Below are 21739 nucleotides of genomic sequence, written 5' to 3' on the forward strand. Positions count from 1 at the left end.
CATCCGTCGGTAAACTGTACCTGGGCTTGTTGCAGTGACCTGAAGTTACTAAACTTCATGAGTGTATGCGCTCACTCCAAGAACCGTATGATTATAAATATGCATATAAATATGCTAAGATGAGATAGCTGACTTCATCTAACTAGCAAATGTTGTCCAGGCTACGTTGGTGATGCAGTTTTTTTTAATATGTATGATATTTTTGTCATGCGATTTTAAAGCGGGTCCTACAACCGCATCCAAGAATAACATGCAGCTTATCTCAGAACCGTCGGTGAAAATTATTCTTGGAGCTAGGTTTAATTGAGCTGCATTTTAAAGAGGTGCAATTTCACAATTTGTGTATATTTTCTAAGTTCACTATTTTGTCATGTGTTGAGAAAAACACAGATTTTAAAATTACATGGTCTAATATTTACATTTAGCATAACTGCAACATTTTTTTTTTTTTTTTTTTTTTAAAGACTCGAAAGGACTTGAAATTCAAAGTTTCAGACTTGTGACTTGACTCGGACTTTTACACCAGTGACTTGAGACTCGACTCTGACTTGCCTGACATTACTTGAGACTTGACTTGAGACTTGAGGATAAAGACTTGAGACTTACTTGAGACTTGCAAATCAATGACTTGGTCCCACCTCTGGATACTGAAGACTGAAGCACGTGAATGATGACAACAGTACAGTGCCAACCAAACAAAATGTTTCAAACAAAGCTGGCCTTATTAAAAAAAATAAAGTTTTTTTTTTTGTGTTGCTTTACCACAAGGAAGAAAAGAGCAAAGTCAATGTCTGGTAAAGTTCAACAGACGTGGGCTTATTGCTTACTGCACCTCTACAATCACATCATGCGTTTACAATGACATTCATTCAACAGGAGGCATGCTGCACTTTGTGTCTCTACAAGTGTGTCTGGCAGACGATGTCGTCACTTGCTTTGATGACTTCTTTGTGATTTTGGTAGTCTCCTTCTTGAATGGGTTTCGTTGGATGCTTGTGTTCATGGTACTCCACTATCGGGTAAGTGATGGCGGTGACCACCAGCACGGCCAGCACGATGTACAGTTTATACTCCAGGCATAAGAACGTGCTGTAGGCGAAGGCGATGACAAAACCCAACGACTCCCACATCCGGTAGTTTGCAAACGCCGCCTCTTTTTCCCGCGGGAAGAGGATGCCGTAAAGAGCTGTGAGACAAGGGGGTAGGTGCGCCAAGAGAAGGTAATTAAGTCCAGGTAATAAAGGTAGTGACTGCCAGTAAGGCTTATGGCCTTTATTTCTACCTGCAATTGCTTCTGCAGCTGTAAATGTCTTTTTGGACTGGTTTTAAACTCCTGTGTCGTCAGGTCATGTTACAGAGTAACGCCGGGGTAATGTAACAAATTACTGTCTCCAATGAGTAATTAAGTAATTTACTGCGTTACATTTAAGAAAAATAACACGTTTTATTTAACACTTTACTTTTTTTGAGTAATGACCCTTATGGCACTTATAACAATGGATTTAGTTTCTATGTCTGAAGAGCAAAGACAACATACAGTGTTTTAAATAGCCAACAGGGGGCGTAACCTGTGTGTGCAGAAGGACTTTAAATCCTATGAAAGTCTCGAGGAAAACCACCTTCTGACTGAGCCTGTAAACACTTTCCTGGTAAGTCACGCTTGTGAGTCATACTGAAGGAATTTTAAAGTTCCTTTTGTTACCATCTCTGTCTCCACAGAAAATTTAGTTTACACTGGTTTAAGGTTCACGGTTTCAGAGTGCACACTGCAAAGCAGCATCTCAGGGGAGAGCCAGCAACAGCATGTTATCTTGAAGGGGATATCAGCTAGATTCTTGCTCATTTTAAGCTTAAATTTGAGTTTTTTTAACTAAAAAAAATCCTAATTTCTGGGTGTACCTGTTAGTTGCCTCAGGTGGGCTGATTGGGTTTCTTACCATTAGTCTGGGTTTGCCAGATAGCATCTGACAAACCCCACAGAGCAGGAAACACAAAAAACACAACAAGCTGGTCACGATGAGGCCTCCAGTACAAAAGAGCAATGATGCAGCTCAAGTTCGTCAGTGCAGCTGAAAGTGGAAAGGAAAATAAGAAAAGAGGCACGAAATGTATTAATACAAACATCAACAACAAAACAAAAACAACAGTGAACGGTCTTTAATTATTGTATTTTGTTAAAAAGGTTATACCCAGGGCAAAGAGTGGAGCTCTTCCAGTGTGCTGGGCGAGTCTCCCAAAGAGAATTGAACAAAGGGAATTGGAAGCTCCAAAACACATCATTACAAAACCAACATAATGGATCCCCAAAGCACAAGTCACATAGTTCTGCGAAGAAACACAGCAGACATTTATAAGGCCTCACGTCTTATCATTATTGCTGTTGACAAAATTGGTAACACCTGGATAAGCAGTGGGCTGTTTTCAAAGAAGTGTTAGTTCAGAGGAATGAATGGCTTTCCCAGGGCAAATTAGCATCAGAACAAACTACAAGGCTTCTGGAACGATGTTCTTTGGAGAGATGAAACCAAAGAGGAAACCTTTGGGCATAATGTCCGCTATCACGTTTGGTGAAAACCAAATACAAAACATCAGCACAAACACCTCATACGAAATGTGAAGCACGGTGGTGGAGTGGTAATGATTCTGGCTTGTTTTGCAGACACAGGACCTGGGCACAACGCAGTCATGTATACTGAAGCACTCTTGAGTCAAATGTGATGGCATCTACCTGACAGATAAACTAGGCTGAAATTGTGTCATGCCTCGTCCCTGTACCAAAGACGCCTCGTCCCAGTGGCCCCCAGGATTACAGGCCCGTGGCACTGACCTCCCACATCATGAAGACCCTGGAAAGGCTCATCCTGGACCAGCTGCGACCCATAGTAAGACCACATCTGGATCCCCTTCAGTTCGCTTATCAGCCTCGTCTCGGAACAGAGGACGCCATCATCTACCTGCTCAATCGTGTCTACACCCATCTGGACCAGCCGGCGAGCACTGTGAGGGTCATGTTTTTTGACTTTTCCAGTGCTTTCAACACCATCAGGCCGACCCTCCTGGGTGATAAGTTAGCAGCGATGCAGGTGGATGCTTCTCTGGTGTCCTGGATTGTTGATTACCTGACAGGAAGACCACAATATGTACGTCTCCCACAGTGTGTGTCTGACAAGGTGATCAGCAACACAGGGGCACCACAGGGGACTGTCCTCTCCCCCTTCCTCTTCACCCTCTACACCACAGACTTCAGCCACTGCACAGAGACCTGCCATCTTCAGAAGTTTTCTGATGACTCTGCGGTGGTTGGATGCATCAGCAGGGATGATGAGACAGAGTACCGGGCTGTGGTCGACTCCTTTGTCACGTGGTGTGAGCAGAATCATCTGCAGCTCAACGTGGCAAAGACCAAGGAACTGATCGTGGACTTCAGGAAGACCAGGAAACACTTGACCCCTGTTTCAATCCAGGGGGTCAGTGTTGACATTGTGGAGGACTATAAATACCTTGGAGTACACATTGACAATAAACTGGACTGGGCTAAAAACACCACAGCACTTTACAGGAAGGGCCAGAGTCGTCTCTATTTTTTGAGGCGACTGAGGTCCTTCAACATCTGCCAGAAAATGCTGAGGATTTTCTATGAGTCTGTTGTGGCCAGTGCGATCCTCTATGCTGTTGCATGCTGGGGGAGCAGGCTGAGGGTCGCAGATGCCAACAGACTTAATAAACTGATCCGTAAGGCCAGCAATGTTGTGGGGATGGAGCTGGACTCCCTCAAGGTGGTGTCGGAGAGGCGGATGCTGTCCAAGATAAAGACAATGTTGGATAACACCTCCCACCCACTCCATGACATGTTGGTCAGTCACAGGAGCTCGTTCAGTGAGAGACTGAGATTACCGAAAAGCACCACTGAACGACACAGGAAATCATTCCTGCCTGTGGCCATCTCCCTGTACAACGCATCCACTTAACACACTGTTTGCTGCTACAACTACACATGTTTCTTTTCCAAATATTTATTTATAAGTGACTTATGTATGTATGTATGTATATATATGTATATATTGTACTATTCTTAGTTAGCGTATTGTCTGTCTTGTCTTAATGTTGGTTTAAAATGGAGCACTGTAACAAAAAATAATTTCCCCCAGGGATCAATAAAGTATTCTGATTCTGATTCTGATTCTGATAATGCCAAGGACAGAAGCAAATCTACAACTAAATGGTTAAAAAAGAAAAGAATCAACGTGCACAATCAAAGTCAGACCCCAACCCAGGTCAGTGTTGCTGACTTCAGTTAATTGGAGATAATGTATCTGTATTCAGGAGTGGGACCACACCTCCCTTCACACCCCTTCTGGTTTTCCATCAATATATGACCCCCCCTAAGTCAAGCTGTACTGCGCTAATAATGAAAAGATCTAAAAAAATTAGGCTAATATATCAAATCCTTTTATTTAACTATATGACTTTTTTTTTTTTTTTTTTTTTTAATATTTTTGGATGGACAGAAACATTAATAAATAAATATACAACTGCAATAATCATACTGTCAGTTCTCTGTCCATTTCTAAACAAACAAACAAACTAAGACAAGCAAACAAACAACACACAAAAAAAAAAAAAAAAAAAAAAAAAAAAAATTACATAAATAAATAAATAAATAAAATAAATAAAACCCAGGAGAAACAAAATAATACACCGCCTCCTGGAGAACATCAGCAAAAACAAAAACGAATAAGGGTAAAACCCCCTGGTGCAAAAAAAAAAAAAAAAAAAAAAAAAAAAAAAAAAAAAAGACAACAACCAAAATACCAATGACACATGAAATATCCCTCTAAGAGACCATTTATCATAATGTCTAAGAGACATTGTCAATGTACCGCAAAAAGGGACCCCAGACCTGCTCAAAAATATCTTCTCTTCCCTTCATTCTATACATAACCCGTTCATATGATGCCATCCTAGACATTTGTTCGGTCCATTCCTTGAAAGAACAGGGGCTGGATGACTTCCAATGCCTAAGAATTACCCTGCAACCAGTTATAAAAGCCAGACGCATCCACAATCTCTGTTTTTTTGAGAGAATGTTATCGTCAGGTAGTAGGCCCAGGACGCATATAGCTGGAGATTTAGAAAGATTAAGTTTAAAAATATCATTCACCAAGTTGATGATCCCATCCCACAAATAATCATTTTTCCGACATGTATACAACATATGAACTAGAGTCCCGACTTCCTGCTGACATTTCCAACAAATGTCCTTATCTGCGAGCTTCAACCTGACTAATTTACTGGGTGTCCAATAGTTTCTGTGAAGCAACTTGTACTGGATAAGTTGAGACTGTGTTTCAGGTGAGCAGACATACCATGATGAGATCAGCATCTTCCAACTGTCCTCTGAGATCTGGATACCCAGATCTTTCTCCCAACACCGCCTCAATCCCCCCAAACTGGGAGCGTGTGCCTCTCTGAAGCTCCCATAAAATTTAGATGCCCTGATTCTGTTATTGTCAGGGGTTGCAAACATCTTCTGAACACTAGATGGAGGGTCTAGATTATTTTTCAAAATGGCTTTAATACAATGTCTTATTTGAAAAAACCTCCAAATTTCCCTTGGATCCAAATTGAATTCTCGTCTGATTTCTGCAAACGATTTCATGCCAGTCTGCCCAAATAGGTCCCCCATCTGATTAATACCTGTCCTAGCCCAGGCCTCCCACCAGACCGGTTTCTTACCTATTAATACTTTCTTATTATACCAAATAGAGGCTCTAGCGGTGAGATAAGGGCTGCTGTTGGTATATTGGTGAGCTCTAAGCCAGGTCTCTTGCATGAAAGACAGTACTGGATCTTTAAACGGTACTGGCCTTCCCTTCTGAGTAAGGAAGGCCTCTAAAGACGAAGGGGCCACAAGACTTTCCTCAATCCCAACCCATGATGGCTTATCAGTAGAGGAATTATGTATCTTAACTAACTGAGAGAGGGAGAAAGCATAATATTTAACTATATGACTTAATGAAAACTGCACTAACACCTGAAAGCCTTCATCTTTTGGAGCAGTCCTTACCTTGGTGTACTCCCCTGAAAGGAAGCTCTGTTCAAAGCCGCTGTACATGGTGAGTGGGATGAGCGTCACCAGCCTCCAGTCCTTCAGGAGCCTGAATGTTGCCAAGAACGTGTGGCAAAACGGCTGCTGGCTGCCACGAAACTCGCTGGCCTGCTCACGGTCGATGTTGTCCAGAAACACGGCCACGATCAGGATGGCCAGCACACCCACGCCTGCCACACACAAAGAACAGTGATTCAGAAGACAGCTGCAATATGTTAGTCGCACCTTCGCGAGCGGTTGTGTGGTTATATAATTTCTTTGCTTCAAAGTTTGGCTGATTACTGATTAGCTAACACCCTCATTCAGGTGATTGGAAACTTTACCGATGTAGCTTCCGACGAGCGTCCACACCAGTTTCTGCTCAGGCCTTGTGGTGTTCCCATAAGCAGTGACATTAAGGCCGCAGTCGGCTGCTCCACAGCTTTCCAGCTGCTCCTGTGGGATGTCAACTGTCAGAAAAATATACAATTTGTTTAAGCGAATATATCACGACCAACAGAAAGAATGCAGAGAGAAACATGATACAGTTGCGGTTTTTGTTTTGTTTGCACTTTGCTAAAAATAATAATAATATTCGCCCTTTCTGTTCATCAAGGATGATTCAGTGTTACCTTACAATGTAAAGCTCTTTAAGGCAGCTGTTAAATTTAAACCCACAGCTGAAGCGTGACCGTAAAAATCACGTTTTCCTTGTTTATGTGCCGCGCATGCTAAGAACACGTGCGGGTGAAGTAAGAGGCACATTTTATAGCCCAGCTTTTACACGCTCACTGTAGCCCCTTGAAACATCACAGTCACGCCTTTTCTTGACCTTGTGATGTTTTCTACCAAGGTCAAGGAGACTGCGCTAGAAAAAGGTGAATGTCTGACCCACGCTCACTGGTTCATTCTGCATATGCAGCCTTGTCAGCTGTCAGATTGTCTGTTTGCACTCAGTTTGTCCTCCTCTTGTTCCTCACGCCCCCCTTTGATTCATGTTTTGTTTGGAGTCAGTATATCCCTGTTTTCTTTAACTTTTTTCCTTATTTGTTTGCAGGGCTCAGACACTAAAATCTTTTCTTTTTTATTTGATCTAACTCAGTCCAGTGTCCCTAAAATACCAATGTTACAAAAAATCTCTCAATTTTTTGTACTGGAAGTGTGTTGGATTGTACTGGACACTTGGAATTATGAGAATTCTGTTGAAAATTGTTGGTAGAACGGCCAAGTTTACTTATTTTAGTCGATCAGCACGTTTAAACTGTAAAACTATAAAGATTTTGTTGCTGATAGTTTCGTTTAAAAACGTTTGTATCTAAACAGTGTCCCAAAGTAAGACGGAAATAAAACTGAAATAAATGTCTCTGTGGAGTCATTCTTCCAAGAAAGTCTCCTTTTAAACTGATAAGCAGAGAGTATTGACGCCATAAAGTAACATACTGCATACCTGGGAACTTTAAACACACCTTTTCTCATACTGTCCTTAAATTGAACCATAAAATGATTGTAAGACATCACTTAGACCTTGTTCAGTGATGAGCTGAAGCTGGCAGCAACACAAGGCATCGTTTTAATATGTTAACTATGTTTCTTTAAGCAAGTTTTTCACGACTGAGCCAAGTGTCCTCTTTTTTGGAAATTAAAATATGGTCACCCTACTTAAGCTAAACTTGTCAAATCTGAGTTTGTAAAAGATTTTTAAACCTGCTTTTACATCTTTTTAAACTCTAAAAGTCAAACAAGTTTTGAGGGCTTTGACTGTTTCTTGCAGGCGCAGCAGCCTCGACACAAACTGAGTTTATACACAAGTACCTGAAGAAAAGACTTGCTAGTGTAAAACTCAGATATGCAGGGCTACCTGCTGTGGTGACCCAATTTTTTGTTTGTTTGTTTGTTTGTCTATCACTGTAAATTGTGATTTTTAATGATTGTAAGTCAAGCCAATCACCAGGCTAACAGTTGTTGCTAAGCTGCCTCTTCTCCTTACACTCCTAAATGTTACATCAGTGAAAATCTTCACTCATTTCCAGTATTTTTTTATTCCTGAACTCTCTTATAGTAGCTTTGCATGAGTCACATTAAAGGACAATCACAAGCGGTTTTGAACAGTATACTGAAAGGGTCACTTTAGTGAAACCTGTTTTTTATTTCCTTGAAAAAAAAAAGGTAGAGTAACAGACTTTGAGGTACACCGTGTCTCCGATGTGTTACCTAATCAGCAGTGGCATTTAAGCGGCTGTGCACAGTGGATCAGCTGCTGTAGGTGCCGTGATTTAGTAACATGTCAGAGTCTCTAGAAATAATTTCCAGTCCAAAGCCAGAGGGAGATGTCACTGTAGTGACGTCTATCCTTTATATATGGTCTATGGTTCAGCTCTGAGAAAAAAAATAGCAAAGCTGTGTTTGTTTTTTAATAGAAACATGTCATTTGTTATTTGTAATGGCGGTTTAATACTGCAGGCTTTGTATATGGAGCAATGCCGATAGGCTTGCCCATCGAATGAGAGAAAATACTTCATAAATAATACTTTCAAATACTTGAAACCCCACTGCACACGTACAACATTTCAATGATAAATAAGGAAAATGTGCAAAGTGTTGCACGCTGTTTTCAAGCTTACTACTGAGGAATTAAACTTACTGGTATAAACAAATAAAACTGCGCACTGCAACCCCAAAAAGTTAACATTGTACAACTTTCAATGCACAATTAATGAGGCAATTAAACCAGTCCTGGTTCAATTTAATCAAAATGTGACCACTTTTCTGCTGCCTACCAATAGCTGTGTCCTGTCCAAAGATGAGGGAAGACATCAGGTTTCCCCAAACAGCGGAAGACTGAAAGATGAAAAAGAAGATGCCGAAATAGTAGTTGATCACGTCAGAGCCTTTTTTGTTGTCTTTGGCGGCCTGCGTGTTCCCAGATATGGTCAGGTAGGTGCATTTAGCCGACCACAGAGGAGAGCCACCCAACCCCAGGATCACGGAGGTGGGGATGAGAGTGTACCTGTGTGAGAAAGCAACACTTGGTCTCAGCTTCAAGACTTTTTATTAGCCAATGAGGTTATTGGACAAGACGTGTTGCAGTTGGGTATCCTATTACAAAAATAATCTTTAATAACAGACATTAAAAAATTAGAACCCCAATTAGCCTCATTCATTTATTGTTTTTAATTGATTGTCTGGTTGATTACCATCCTGGGAAGAGGTTTCCCAACGAGTAGGACACGTAGCAGGCCATGCTAACCACAATGGTCCATTTACAGCCCAGGTTTTTGATCATGATGGGAGGGAGAAACATGGAGGAGATGATGATGGAGGCGTAGACGACGCTCAGAGAGGCCACGCCCATCCCCTCCGCTGCATTCAGACTGCTCTGCACAGAGAGCAGAAACATAGAAGTGCTGATCAGAGGTTCAATGTTATGAAGTCGACTGCACTATAATCAAAACAAAACAGTTTTTTCTAAAAGTAGACAAATTTGAGTATTTTTTTATATGCTCAAAATATTTTTATATATAGTGAGCCGGCGGATTTACACACAGAATAAGTGTTTAAAATTCGTGCTTGGACTTTTGAGTGATGTAAGGATTGCACATAATGCAGCACTGTTTATAAATAGGGATGTTTCAGCTTTGCTATGTAGCCCAATCTATGTCTTATAAGCTTTGGGAAACACTTTGAATTAATATTACTGTTACACTGACCTACATACTGATAATTACATAATAATTACACAATATCAGCATCAGTGTTTAAAGCAAGTTGATCATTAAAGGTGGCAATATTGGTGTAATATTATGTAAACACTGATTGTGATTTGAAAGTTAATTAGATTTCATTCATGATTCTATTTGTATAAAATATTTATATATTAACCTTCCTGCCTTCTTGGGACCTTTTTGTGCCACTGCTATGTGTTAAATGGCTGCCATTTCCACTGTGTTCAGTGGAATATAACCAAACTTGCCACAGGATAGTTTTTACCTGTCAATGTTAATATTCCAGTGTGAATTCCTTAAATCAGCCTAAAATGGCTGAGCAGCAGAAATCCCCACACCCATCACCCTGGGGACCATTTTCTGCCCATTGACTTCCATTATAAACGCTATTTTTCAACCCCAAATTATCATCATATGATTTTATTTTTTCTTCTTTTCTTGGATGTCCATGAAGACTCAGGGCCTTGAAGTTTTAATTTTTAAATTGCAAAAAAAATGCAAAAAAAATAATGGCAGGTCAAAATGTATGTTGGTGCCAATCTTTGGTCCATCTAAAGGCCTACTTATAATGACAATCACATATTACTTCAACTGGTTTTTTGTGGAAATATTTAGTTTCGTTTTTTGGTTTTTGGGGCTTATAACACAGGGCGCTCATGTAATAACACTGGGATTTGAAGGGTTAAAACAACGAAAATATAATTAAAACTTTACATGAATATTTCAGGGAGAAGTAGTTTTACAAGGTTGGCTAATTTAAAGTGGAATAAAATATGGATATATGGTCTTTTTATGGCGTGGCTGAGAATGGTCCCTAGGGTGATGGGTGTGAGTTTTTTAAAGGATGGCAGGAGGGTTAAAAAAAAAAAACACCCAGCACGCCCCTGCGGGCGGTTTATCCTTCAAGCTCGGGTCCTCTACCAGAGGCCTGGGAGCTTGAGGGTCCTGCGCAGTATCCTAGCTGTTCCCAGGACTGCGCTCTTCTGGACAGAGATCTCCGATGTTATTCCCGGGATCTGCTGGAGCCACTCGCCTAGCTTGGGAGTCACCGCACCTAGTGCTCCGATTACCACGGGGCACTATATATATATATATATATATATATATATATATATATATATATATATATATATATATATATATATATATATATATATATATATATATATATATATATATATATGTATAATATATATATATATATAATATATATATATATATTATACATATATATATATATATTATATATATATATATATATATAATATATATATATATATAATATATATATATATATATATATAATATATAATATATATATATATATAATATATATATATATATATATATATATATATATATATATATATATATATATATATATATATGATTTATGCCACGTGCTTATAACTGTCAAGTTTTTTTTAATTTTATCTAGAGTACTTCTAGTGTGTGCACAGATAATTATGTTTAAAGTAAACAGAAAACTGTTTAATTTACACTTTACTTTAAAACTGTCCAGCTCTCAACATACGACAGAAATATGGAATTTTTGTAGATATATATGTACGGATGTGAAAGTTTTTATAGTTTATAACAGTACAAATAAAAATTTGAAATGTTTTGGTTTTTGCTCACATCATTTTTATAGATAGAAAATCCTATTTTTATGTTAAAAATACAAAGAAAGTTCTGTTACTTTACACAATTAATACAGTAATTGCAATTGCAGTTGTGGTATTACAAATAAATTACCATATCTTATTTGCATTTTTATTTGTATTTTAAAATAATTACATTTTTTTTCATTGTCTTTATTTTTATTTTTATTTTCGAGCTCAACAGACTGGCGACGTGTCCAGAGTGTACCGTGCCTCTCACCCTATGGCAGCTGGTAGAGGATGGATGAATGGATTGTCATTATTATAATATTAGTAGTAGTAGTAGTGATAGTAGTAGTATCAATATATTATGAGTTATGCGTGCATGTGGAAATACAGAAATGAAAAGATTTTTCCAAATTAATCATACATGTGAAGAGTGTGAAGTTTTACCGGGAAAAGGAAAAAAACTACAATTATTAGCATACTATGTGCACCATTAATATTATACCAATATTTATATTTGTTAGTACCATTGTATTGTTCGGTTGTGATATAATAGTCAAGAAAATAACAAATTAATCCAGAATGGATTACTGGCATCATTTGTTGACTATAGGTATGCAATGTATTTAACATCTCATAGTCAGTTAGTATGAATACATTCTTCGAAGCTCCAATAATGATTGAATGAAATCCGGCGCTGACTGACAAACATGACCGGTAATTATTGACATATGGAAAACTTGTAAAGTAAATTATTCCTTGGTCCTTTCAACTGTGGAAGGAAAAATCACTCCTTTTTTTCCCTCCTTAACAAGCAGTAAATTGTAAATCTTCCACCTACCTGCAAACTCTGCAGACCTCCATAAGCCGTGAACAGTGACAGAAACCCAATTGAGACCACCAGCACATTCTTGAAGTTGCGGCTGATCATGGCTGCTTCTTTAAAAGTATATTTAACAAAACAAAAAACCTTCTCAGAGCATTAACCTTTAAAAACAAAAAACAAAGAAAAAGAAGCTGTTAGGTTTTTGTATTTTGTTTTTTTGTTTTGTTTTTTAGATTCGTGGCTTCATGCAGCAGCTGCACAGAGTGAAGTCAGAGGTCGCTCACTGCTGAAGGTATTTCTGATAAACCTTTACACTGGAAATAACTGAGAACAAAGTCCAGCCCTCTTTCTGTCACACACATACGCCCACACACCCACGCATTACGCATGTTTTTGCAGACAACTATATATTGCATTTCTTATCATGTTGGCCTCAAAATATGGTGCAATTTGCTGACATATCAAGCTCATATATCAGACTGCCCTTCTTTAAATCCTGCACTTTCTCTGAGTCATCGCACATGTTTTGCCTGTAATTGTTGATCATTACTACTTTAAAGCTTCATTCTTCTCACTCAACCCCTCTTCCTCCTTCTTTTTAGTTCCTTTTAAGATTTTGAATCCAGACTCCTTGTGTGTACTTACACCATGCATACATACAGGAGCAGTGACCACAGAGCAAAGGTTTACAGTGTGTTACCTCTCATTCTTTACTTTTATGAACGTACAAGACATCTTTTGCTTTTCACAGCATGACAGCTTGTTGTTGTTGTTTTTTTAAACAGAAAACACAGGGACACCGCAGTCCCCTCTGTTATCTCAGCTGTACCCAAAGAGAAATAAATTCCAAACCAGCCAGTGAGTGCACGCAGATCATTTAATTTGTGTAGCTTTTGGTGAAGTTTTTTGTGACTTGTGATGGTCAAAAAGCTGCTTCACTGCGTCGGGGCTGATTTGACGAATGAAACTTCTGTCTATATTATCTGGTGTTTATTTAAAGCTATCAGAAGGGATGGCAGATTACAGGTGGAACAGTTTGAGACTAATCATATGAGCCAACTCTAAGAAACAGCTGTTTGAAACTCTTCATATCTCTACAGATAAAGTGTTGGGTGGTGTTGGCCTAATGAGGACAGATGTAGGTCACACACAGCGCTGCACAGACCTGGAGCTTTTTCACTGCCTATTGGATGTCGGGCTGTCATGGCTTAGATATTGGGACTTGTCTGGCTTTGTCCTAATTTAAACGGGTTTTTCAACCGTTCTGATTTGCCTGAAGGACTTCCTGCAGTGTGTGTTTGGTTTTGTTTCTAATATTTTAAGGTCCTCAATACACAATACAATACACATACACACACAAAAACATTATTATAAAATGTTTGGGAAAAAGCTTGGCTTGGTTAAAAAGGGCCCAGTTTAGATCAAAATAGACCTTTTCTCCAGGCCTTATGCCAGGTGGCGACAGCTGTGTCTACAACAAGACTTGTGATCCTATAGAAGTCTGCGAGAACGCGGCTTTCTGTCTTTGTAAACACTTTAATGCTGAGTTTATGGGCTCAGTCACTCGTTTTGGAGCATGCTGAATAAAAAATGTTTGTTTTGAAAATCTTTTCCACGCTGTGTTTCAGATTGTAGTATTATCTGTGTGAAGTCATTGACTTGACTTTGGTTTAGTTGGGGAGGGTGGGGGGTTCAAAAGACGCACAAGAGTTTGTGAAACTGTCACAATAAGTCATTCAAATTTTTCCCCTTATGCACGTCTTTTTGTGTAGGAGAGCATGAAGCTGTAAGATTGTCCTCTTCATGTCACAGGTGTACTCACCATGGCAACCACACACCGACACACATGTATTAAAAAACACGTCAGCCATACAAATTGTACAAATAATGTGTGAAAGTCTGTGATGGGTCTGTTTGTTTGTGTGTTCGTTGCTAAACTTTTGCACTGAGAGAAAAAGTCTCATGTCTGGCTTCACTTTTGCAATGTAACTGGGGTTAAATTTTACATGCGATTTGGGCAGGGGCGTAATTTCCAGGGGGGTTAGGGGGGGGTTATGAACCCCCCCCCCCCCCCCCCCCCCCAATAATCAGACCCATCCACTATAACCCCCCCCCAATAAAATTATGAATTATCTTGTATAAATAGGCTGTTGATTTTCCCTACTCATTTCAGGTATTACCAGCAAAATACTTGCATGTTTAATCATCTGGGAATTTACCCAGATTTATTTATTTATTTAGACAGAGACCTTGACCCCCCCACCCTCCCACCCCAATGTTCAGCACAAAGTTACGCCCATGGATTGGGGCCACAACCAAAAAACTAACAATAAAAAATAATAGTGTAAAATCTGCGTGAAAGAAATGAATACAAATGAATAGATGATTTCTTAATAAGCTGTGTCTGTAACATTTAACATAATTTCTCTGGCCTCTGGAGCAAAATAACTCTTTAAAAAGTGAATGACTGTGAGTGTGACTCTCCACGTTCCTCCTTGTCAGCGTGAAGGTTCAGAGTGTGAACTTTATGGCGGGTGACAAAGTACTTGAAATCTGTGGACACTTTAAACAGTTGTTTTTCATATTTGAATTATATAAAACTATTTTATAGCTTTGTAAAAGAAACCGAATTGTTTGGCGTGAGTGCTTAAACAAATCGAGTGTTTCTGATTGCTGTGACAATACAAATGAGAACTGCACGTCAGACTTTATCCAAAACAAAGGAGGAGCTCGTTGAACTGTGGCCAAACATCGGATAATTTGCTCTCGTAGACTGTCATAATCTGAAATTATCATGGAGTGATAGCCGTTATCGCACGAGAATATCTTGAATTTAATGTTTTCAAGTGGAAATGACTGAGTGTGAGATCAGTGTTGATTAGGTTAGGGCTTGAAAAGAATCAAAAGTCCTTCCCAGTAAACTGACTTTTACTACGTGCAGATTCTCCACTAAATAATAAAATATGCAGGGCTGGTGCAATTACGTTGTTATGCTGCAGGTTTATCAGAGATCAGATCTGTGTTTATGGGCGTGTTATAGATGATCTACCCTGTTCTTTAGACGCAGTTTGCTGTGACTGCATGTTTTTGTTTGGATTTACATCATAAGTAGACTTTCTTCCCTGTAATATCTGATTGATGTTCATCATGTAAAATGAGCGACTCGAGAAAGATAGAGAGAAGTTATTGTCTGAATGCATGCCGCTATTAAGCTGAGGTAGTGATGAAAGATGAAAAGATCCCAAATGTTCCTTAAAAAAACTTTTTTTCTTAAGTTATTTAAGTCATCAAGTCATTGTTTTCCTTTAGTGTTAAAGCCCAGGTTTTTTATGCATTTAAAATGATTAGAAAGCAGCTTTTTGAAGAACAAAGTACAGCCTTCCGTGTTTCAAACACAGTAGAAGCATAAATAGCAGTTAGGTCCTGATGCTCAAATGCATCAAATGCATCCGCAACATTTGTGTCATAATACTGAACATGCTGAAATGAGCTGCCAGGATTGCTGAACAAACCACGGGCCTCTGGAGCAATTCCCTTTATCGGTCCAAAGAGGAGATGTTTGACCATAATGTACAAAACACATCATATCAGCACAAACACTTCATGACTGGTTGTTAAGCACAGTGGTGGAGAGGTGATGATTTGAGCTTGTTTTGCAGACACAAACCGGGGTTGTATTCTAGACTCACATGAGAGGCCATCAGCACGACACCTGGGTCGTGCAACAGGACAATGATCCCAAGCACCGTAATAAATCTACAATAGAATGAAAAATAAAATAATAAACTGTCAACGTACTGAGGCAACTTTGTAAAGAGGAGTCCGTCACAAACCCTCCAACGATGCGAGCAACTGATAAAGTCAGAAAAGGTGGATCTACGAGATTACGAGAAGTGCTGGTTTCTGTTGGGCCTGCAGGGATGCTCACGATTAAATAAAAGTATTTAATCCCTGTTGTCGGAACTGTTGCTTTTCTAAGCTATATTTTAAAGTGAAAAACTTACAGATAAACAAACAAACAAACCAACTCTGTAACAAACTGTCCGGGACACACTAGGGATGCACTGAGTCTAGTTGTGTTAATGTAGATGCATACATTCCCACACTCAGTGTTCATTAGCATGCATATAATCTAATCAAATGCACATTCAGCAGGGGTACAAACTGCACACTTAAAAATATACATGTGACAGTTTTTAGCAGTGGTTGGGTATGAGATCATGTAGACTGAAAATTTTGACAAAGCTTGTGCTGTTTGATCTAAATCTGGCCTGCAGAGGCAGAAAAGTGCTGACCTGGTCTGTTTTTATTCATATGTGGAGCGCCGTGACCGATGAGACTGTTACTGGTGCACGGCTGTGAGGCCGTGGATCTCAAACCTCAGGACCTCTAACTGCACACAGAAATCAGACAGAAGTCACTTTTTATCCAGACCTTTAAGGACGCAACTGTCAAGCTTCAGAGGAAGCAAATTTATCTGCACATTGTCGCTTAAAATGAAATATGTAAAACCAAACATTAAAGCTGTTTTTGGCAAAGATAAAAGTGAATTTTCCTTCATTTTGAAGAAATGAAACTCGGCGGGTCAAAAGTTGAACAACCTGCCATGAAGGTCGACTAAGGAGCTCTGGAGCAGGAGCATAAACTACAGACACACATTTATAAACAACTTCCATTAAAAATGACCCATTCACACAAGGTCAAAACAATACAAATGTATGTCAGCTTGACTATATTATACCTATTTAACAGTTTTACATGTCTAAGAAATCTTTCATCTCTGGATAACTTGAGGGAGCTGGTGATGATTAGTCGCCACCGCTGGACTGTCTGTTTGATAAACTAGAGCTGAGCTTCAGCTTAATCTCAAAGACGTAATCAAAGCTGCTCATCGAGTGCAGCAGCTCTTTAAATCCCGCATCTTCAGGACTCTATGTGAAGTGTTTTGAGCAGGCTTTCCAGCTTTTCAGCAGCAGGGTTGTAAAATAAGCAGAGCAGTGGATCGGACTTCACAGGAGGACGTTTGCATGTCCCATGTTCCTGGGTTGCTCTCCAGGTCTTAATACTACTACTACTAATAATAATAATAATAAGCTATTTTGAACAAGTGAGTTTTGAGCTGGGACTTAAAGAGGGAGAAGGAAGTGATATTTCTTAAATCAGGGCGCAGGGAATTCCAGAGTCGAGGAGCAGAGCAGCTTCTTTCCTGAAGCATGCACCACTCAGAAACTCTAAATTATCCATCCAGTTTGGGTGCTGATTAAAATCTAGCTAAATAAAACCCGTCATTTGTTTCCTGTCCAGAATAGTTTTCTAGGCGACGTAAATGAGTGAAATTGTTGGTGGTAAATTCAACCACTAGATGGCGACAAACACACACAGATGCGCGCAGAGCAGGTTCGAGTTTTGTCGTTTTCACATCAGTTTAGTTTCAATTTACTGAAACTTACACGGTCCGCTTGTGTTAGTGTCAGGTTTAGTTGTCTTTATTATAATCGTGGTTGCAATGGGAAAGATTTAAGAAGATCAGAGCAGACTCTCAGCCACGAAGATAAAAACAAAGACAAAAACAATCTCTCTGCAAATGCTAAAGTGAAGCCAGTGAAGCCTTTTCCAATATGCAATACATTAACATTGATATCTGCTCATATGCACCCCTGCTGGCATATCTGACCCAACTTAGATGACGGATGATAAAGTCTAGATGATGAAACCATGCTTTAATAGAGCATAATGCAAAAAATACAGTTTTACTGAGTCTTTTAAAGCAGCGGTCTCCAACCTTTTTTGTGCCACGCACCGGTTTATGCCCGACAATATTTTCATGGACCGGCCTTTAAGGTGTCGCGGATAAATACAACAAAATAAAACTAGTACCGGTACCGAAAAAACGAAAATTTATTCATAACACACATGAAAAGACCAAGGAAAACCGAGTAAACGATAAAAGCGATAACAAAATAACTCTGAAAACCGATTAAAAAAACCCTGAAAACTATACATTTCACACCTGAGACTCAACTCTCCACCAAACGACTCACGGACCCGTACCGGTCCGAGGCCCGGGGGTTGGGGACCGCTGTTTTAAAGCACTTGGTGTCTCTAGATACATGGCAACCTATGAGCCAGGAGTCTAATTGGTTATTTATAACCTGTACTTCACTGCAGTTTTAAGATAAATATTCATCACGTCAACCTAAGTCTTTGTTATACGCTTTGTTACATCCTGTGAGGCTGTGGGAGTGTGTGGGCGTGGTGTTGTCTTCTCCCTCTCCTCCTCCTTCTTTCTTGCCCCTCCCCTTGTCTCTCTCCGCCCCTGCCTTCTCCTTTCGGACACACCTGCTGCTCATCTGCCCTCGTTACCACCAATTACCCTCAGAGGTGATGTAAGCTGGAGAAGAGCAGTGTGGAGGTGGGGAAGAGGTTTCCTCTGTGGGGGGGCAGTGTGTGATACTGGTTTAGGTATGGAAACGGCCTGCTGTGTGTGACCAGCCCCATCGTGCGTGGCTCTTTGTGAGTAGTTCTTAACTGAGCGGTGTTTTCCCTTAAGTGACGGCAGCCTCCATTAGTTTGTTTGGCCTGCCTGGGTATTGTTACTAGCAGCGTTGCTGTCTTTTTCTGTTGAAGCCTTATAGTTGTTTTCTTTCACTATCTCTTTGGGTTGACCTGTCTGATTTATCATTAAGGCAGCGGTGCTGTCTCTTTTTGTTGTTACTATTTATATGATTGAGGTATTTGACTATAATAAAGATTTATTTTGTGCTAAATACCTCTGCCTGGCGTTCTTTTCATTTCACCCGGATCCAACTGTTACTGCCCCCCACCCTCATCGCCTAGTTTTTATGTGGGGACGTAACACGCTTGATAAATCAAAAAAGCTTAATTTTGCATATCCTTTGATGCAGGTTAGAGGAAATATTTTAGATATGAAACTTTTGAATTAAAGTGTGTGTGTGTGTGTGTGTAAAGGGACCCAGGAAAATAATAACAATAGGATATTTAACAGAATATGTTAAATGAGTCAAATTGGAGAAAACAAGAGTGAATACAGCTATTTTAGCCAATGAAAGAAAACGAATGAATAAAATTAAGTCCCTTAAAAAATAAATAAAATAGGGGGATCCCAATTTTATAATCCAAGCATAATCTTGCCTGGGTTATTTGTGTTGCTCTGCATCTTTGCATTTCATGCATTTATTTGTTTTGTTTGAATTAGTTTAAGTTCTTATGTGATCATTTCTCTTGCTTCTTAGTGTCCTAATCTCACTTCTCTGACTGCATCTCCCTGCTTGTCGAGTTTCTTTGCAGTTCCCCTGTTTTTATTTCACTTTTCCTATTAGCGCTGAATAGTGCTATATAAATAACAATAATAATGGACTGGATTTATATAGTGCTTTTTAAGGCACCCAAAGCGCTTTCCCGGTATTTAAGATCAGCATCCTCCTCTCTCTTTTGCAAGATCGTCGACTAACCTCATGTTGGTAACGGGCCGATGCGGTTCATGGTCTTTGTGAACGACTCGTACTCACCTGATCTTTTCTTTGCTTCTAGTTGCCACGTTTTCTCCGTCACTCAACTACTGCTCAGGATTTTCTGGACACAGTTCTCCACTTTGTTGCCGTATCATTGCATCATTCGCTAGCTCCACCTGCCTTCCTTCCTGCCATCTTCTTTTGTGGATCACTGGGAAACAAGGTTGGAATAATTTCTCTCACTCTCCACTGAGGAGCTCACCTGACCTTCCACCTTCCCAGTGCTGTTTACGCTTCACATCTTCAGTCTCGTTTCCTCTGCAATCCCTTCTAATCATGCTCTGCCCACATTTAGACCTGTTAGCAAAGAAGTCCTCCTTTGTGTTGCCACTTTTTCCCAATGTTCTTGTAAAATAAACTCATTGAAACCTTACCGCTTGCTCCCGTGCTTGCATCTGTTTTTGGGTCCCAGTTCTTGCTCTAGCCTCCAGGCTCCCGTAACAGTAGCTCTTCACTGCTCAGACCCTGTTACTTTTTTTTTTTTTTTTTTCCTCTTAATTTCCCCTTTTTTCTTCTCTTTTTCTGTTTTCTCAAAATGCAGAAGGAACTCCTCTTTGCTGCAGGCACATACGACAAAAGAGCCTAACCAGTCTGCAGGATCCTCTGCAAACAAGTCAGGGCAATGCCAAGAAATATGTCTATTTGAAGCCTAACGCTTTAATCATGTAATTACTTTCAAAATATTTTTATTTTTGCACTTGACACCTAGTAACCCGTGGTAGTATTGCACTGTATGATTATTGCCAGTTAAAATATTTTAAAAAAGCACTTTTGAATCTCGTAAATCCCCAACTTTTGTTTTCCCAGAAAAATTAATAGGCCTCATTTACAGCAGATGCACACAAATCTGCATGTACAAATGTGTCACTGATCTTTATTTACATATTTAGACCAGAATGAGGAAGTCTTGGCTATTTATATAAATTTAAAAAGGAAATTGTGTTTTCCTCTTTGCTGAGCTAAGCTCCGGGCTGTTAATGGACATTACACATTCATAACCTGTAAATAGTGTCAACATTATCATCCAGAGTTTTAGCTTCAACTGGAAATCCAACATCTCTGACTTGGTGCCTAAAACACTGGAAAAGCAAACATAAAAGCTTCACCTCATTTGAGGTTATCGAAGCCAGATTTAAGGGATGTCGATGTAAACTGTCTGTGTATGTTGTCTTGACTCATCTGGTAGGAACATGGGAATCCTTTCCTAGCCAACTTTGTTATCCACACCATGTGACACAACCTCAGCATTAGATTCTCTCCCCTGATAAATGCCCTCATGCTCAACAACGCCCTGAAAAGTCCTCAGAACTAATGCCAAAACTATTCTGTTATCACAGGCTGAGCCTGCTTCTCATTAATGGTACATCTGAATTCCCCTTTAATATCAATCAAAATATTTTAGTAGAATCACCTCAGGCGATGGGTATTTCTGCAAGAGAGACAGCAACTGATTGAAATCTAAAAACACACCGATAACCTTTAACTGAGCAAAACAGAATGAAACGCTAACTCCTTTGGTTGTGTATCTCTAATGAGAGAATTAAGAGGGGAAAGCGTGCATGCACTGATACAATGTGGAAAAAGAAAAAAGCAAACGAAGAGACACATTTTACATAGCACCCTGTTTGTCTTTGACATTCTTTTTAAATGACTAAAGCACAAAGTCATGCAACAGAGAGCTGACTGCTGATGAACACGGAAATCAGAAAGGAAATTATTCAAATTTGCTTTTATATAGAGACAGAAAAGGGTGAATGAAACCATGGGATTTTTAACAAGTTCTGAAAGTACTTTGCTGTAATTATTTCACTCTTCCAAAACCTCTCCAGAGACTCAGTTTGTGGCAGTATTTCAAAGAGAAACCTGATTAAGGTTCTTCGACCTCACAGGGTTAAACAGACTGTATAGTGTTTCCTTCACTTTAGAGGACGTTACATTGACTTGAAGTCACTTCCTGGAAACTT

The 21739-nt window shown here is 39.5% G+C and overlaps 1 protein-coding gene across 1 annotated transcript; it reads right to left on the reverse strand.

Annotated features, from left to right (window-relative positions):
* Positions 1-721: 721 nt before the first annotated feature.
* Positions 722-19911, reverse strand: unc93a (unc-93 homolog A). The gene is made up of 9 exons (XM_026142381.2): positions 19773-19911; positions 12259-12404; positions 9283-9464; positions 8866-9095; positions 6433-6558; positions 6068-6279; positions 2190-2325; positions 1938-2069; positions 722-1186 (listed from the first exon to the last, which is right to left on the reverse strand). The coding sequence occupies exons 2-9, from the start codon at positions 12346-12348 to the stop codon at positions 900-902; spliced, it is 1395 nt and encodes a 464-aa protein (XP_025998166.2). The 5' UTR covers positions 12349-12404; positions 19773-19911; the 3' UTR covers positions 722-899.
* Between the last annotated feature and the right edge of the window lie 1828 nt (positions 19912-21739).

Source organism: Astatotilapia calliptera, chromosome 15 (assembly GCF_964374335.1).
Source record: "Astatotilapia calliptera chromosome 15, fAstCal68.1, whole genome shotgun sequence".
NCBI classification, from domain to species: Eukaryota; Metazoa; Chordata; class Actinopteri; order Cichliformes; family Cichlidae; genus Astatotilapia; species Astatotilapia calliptera.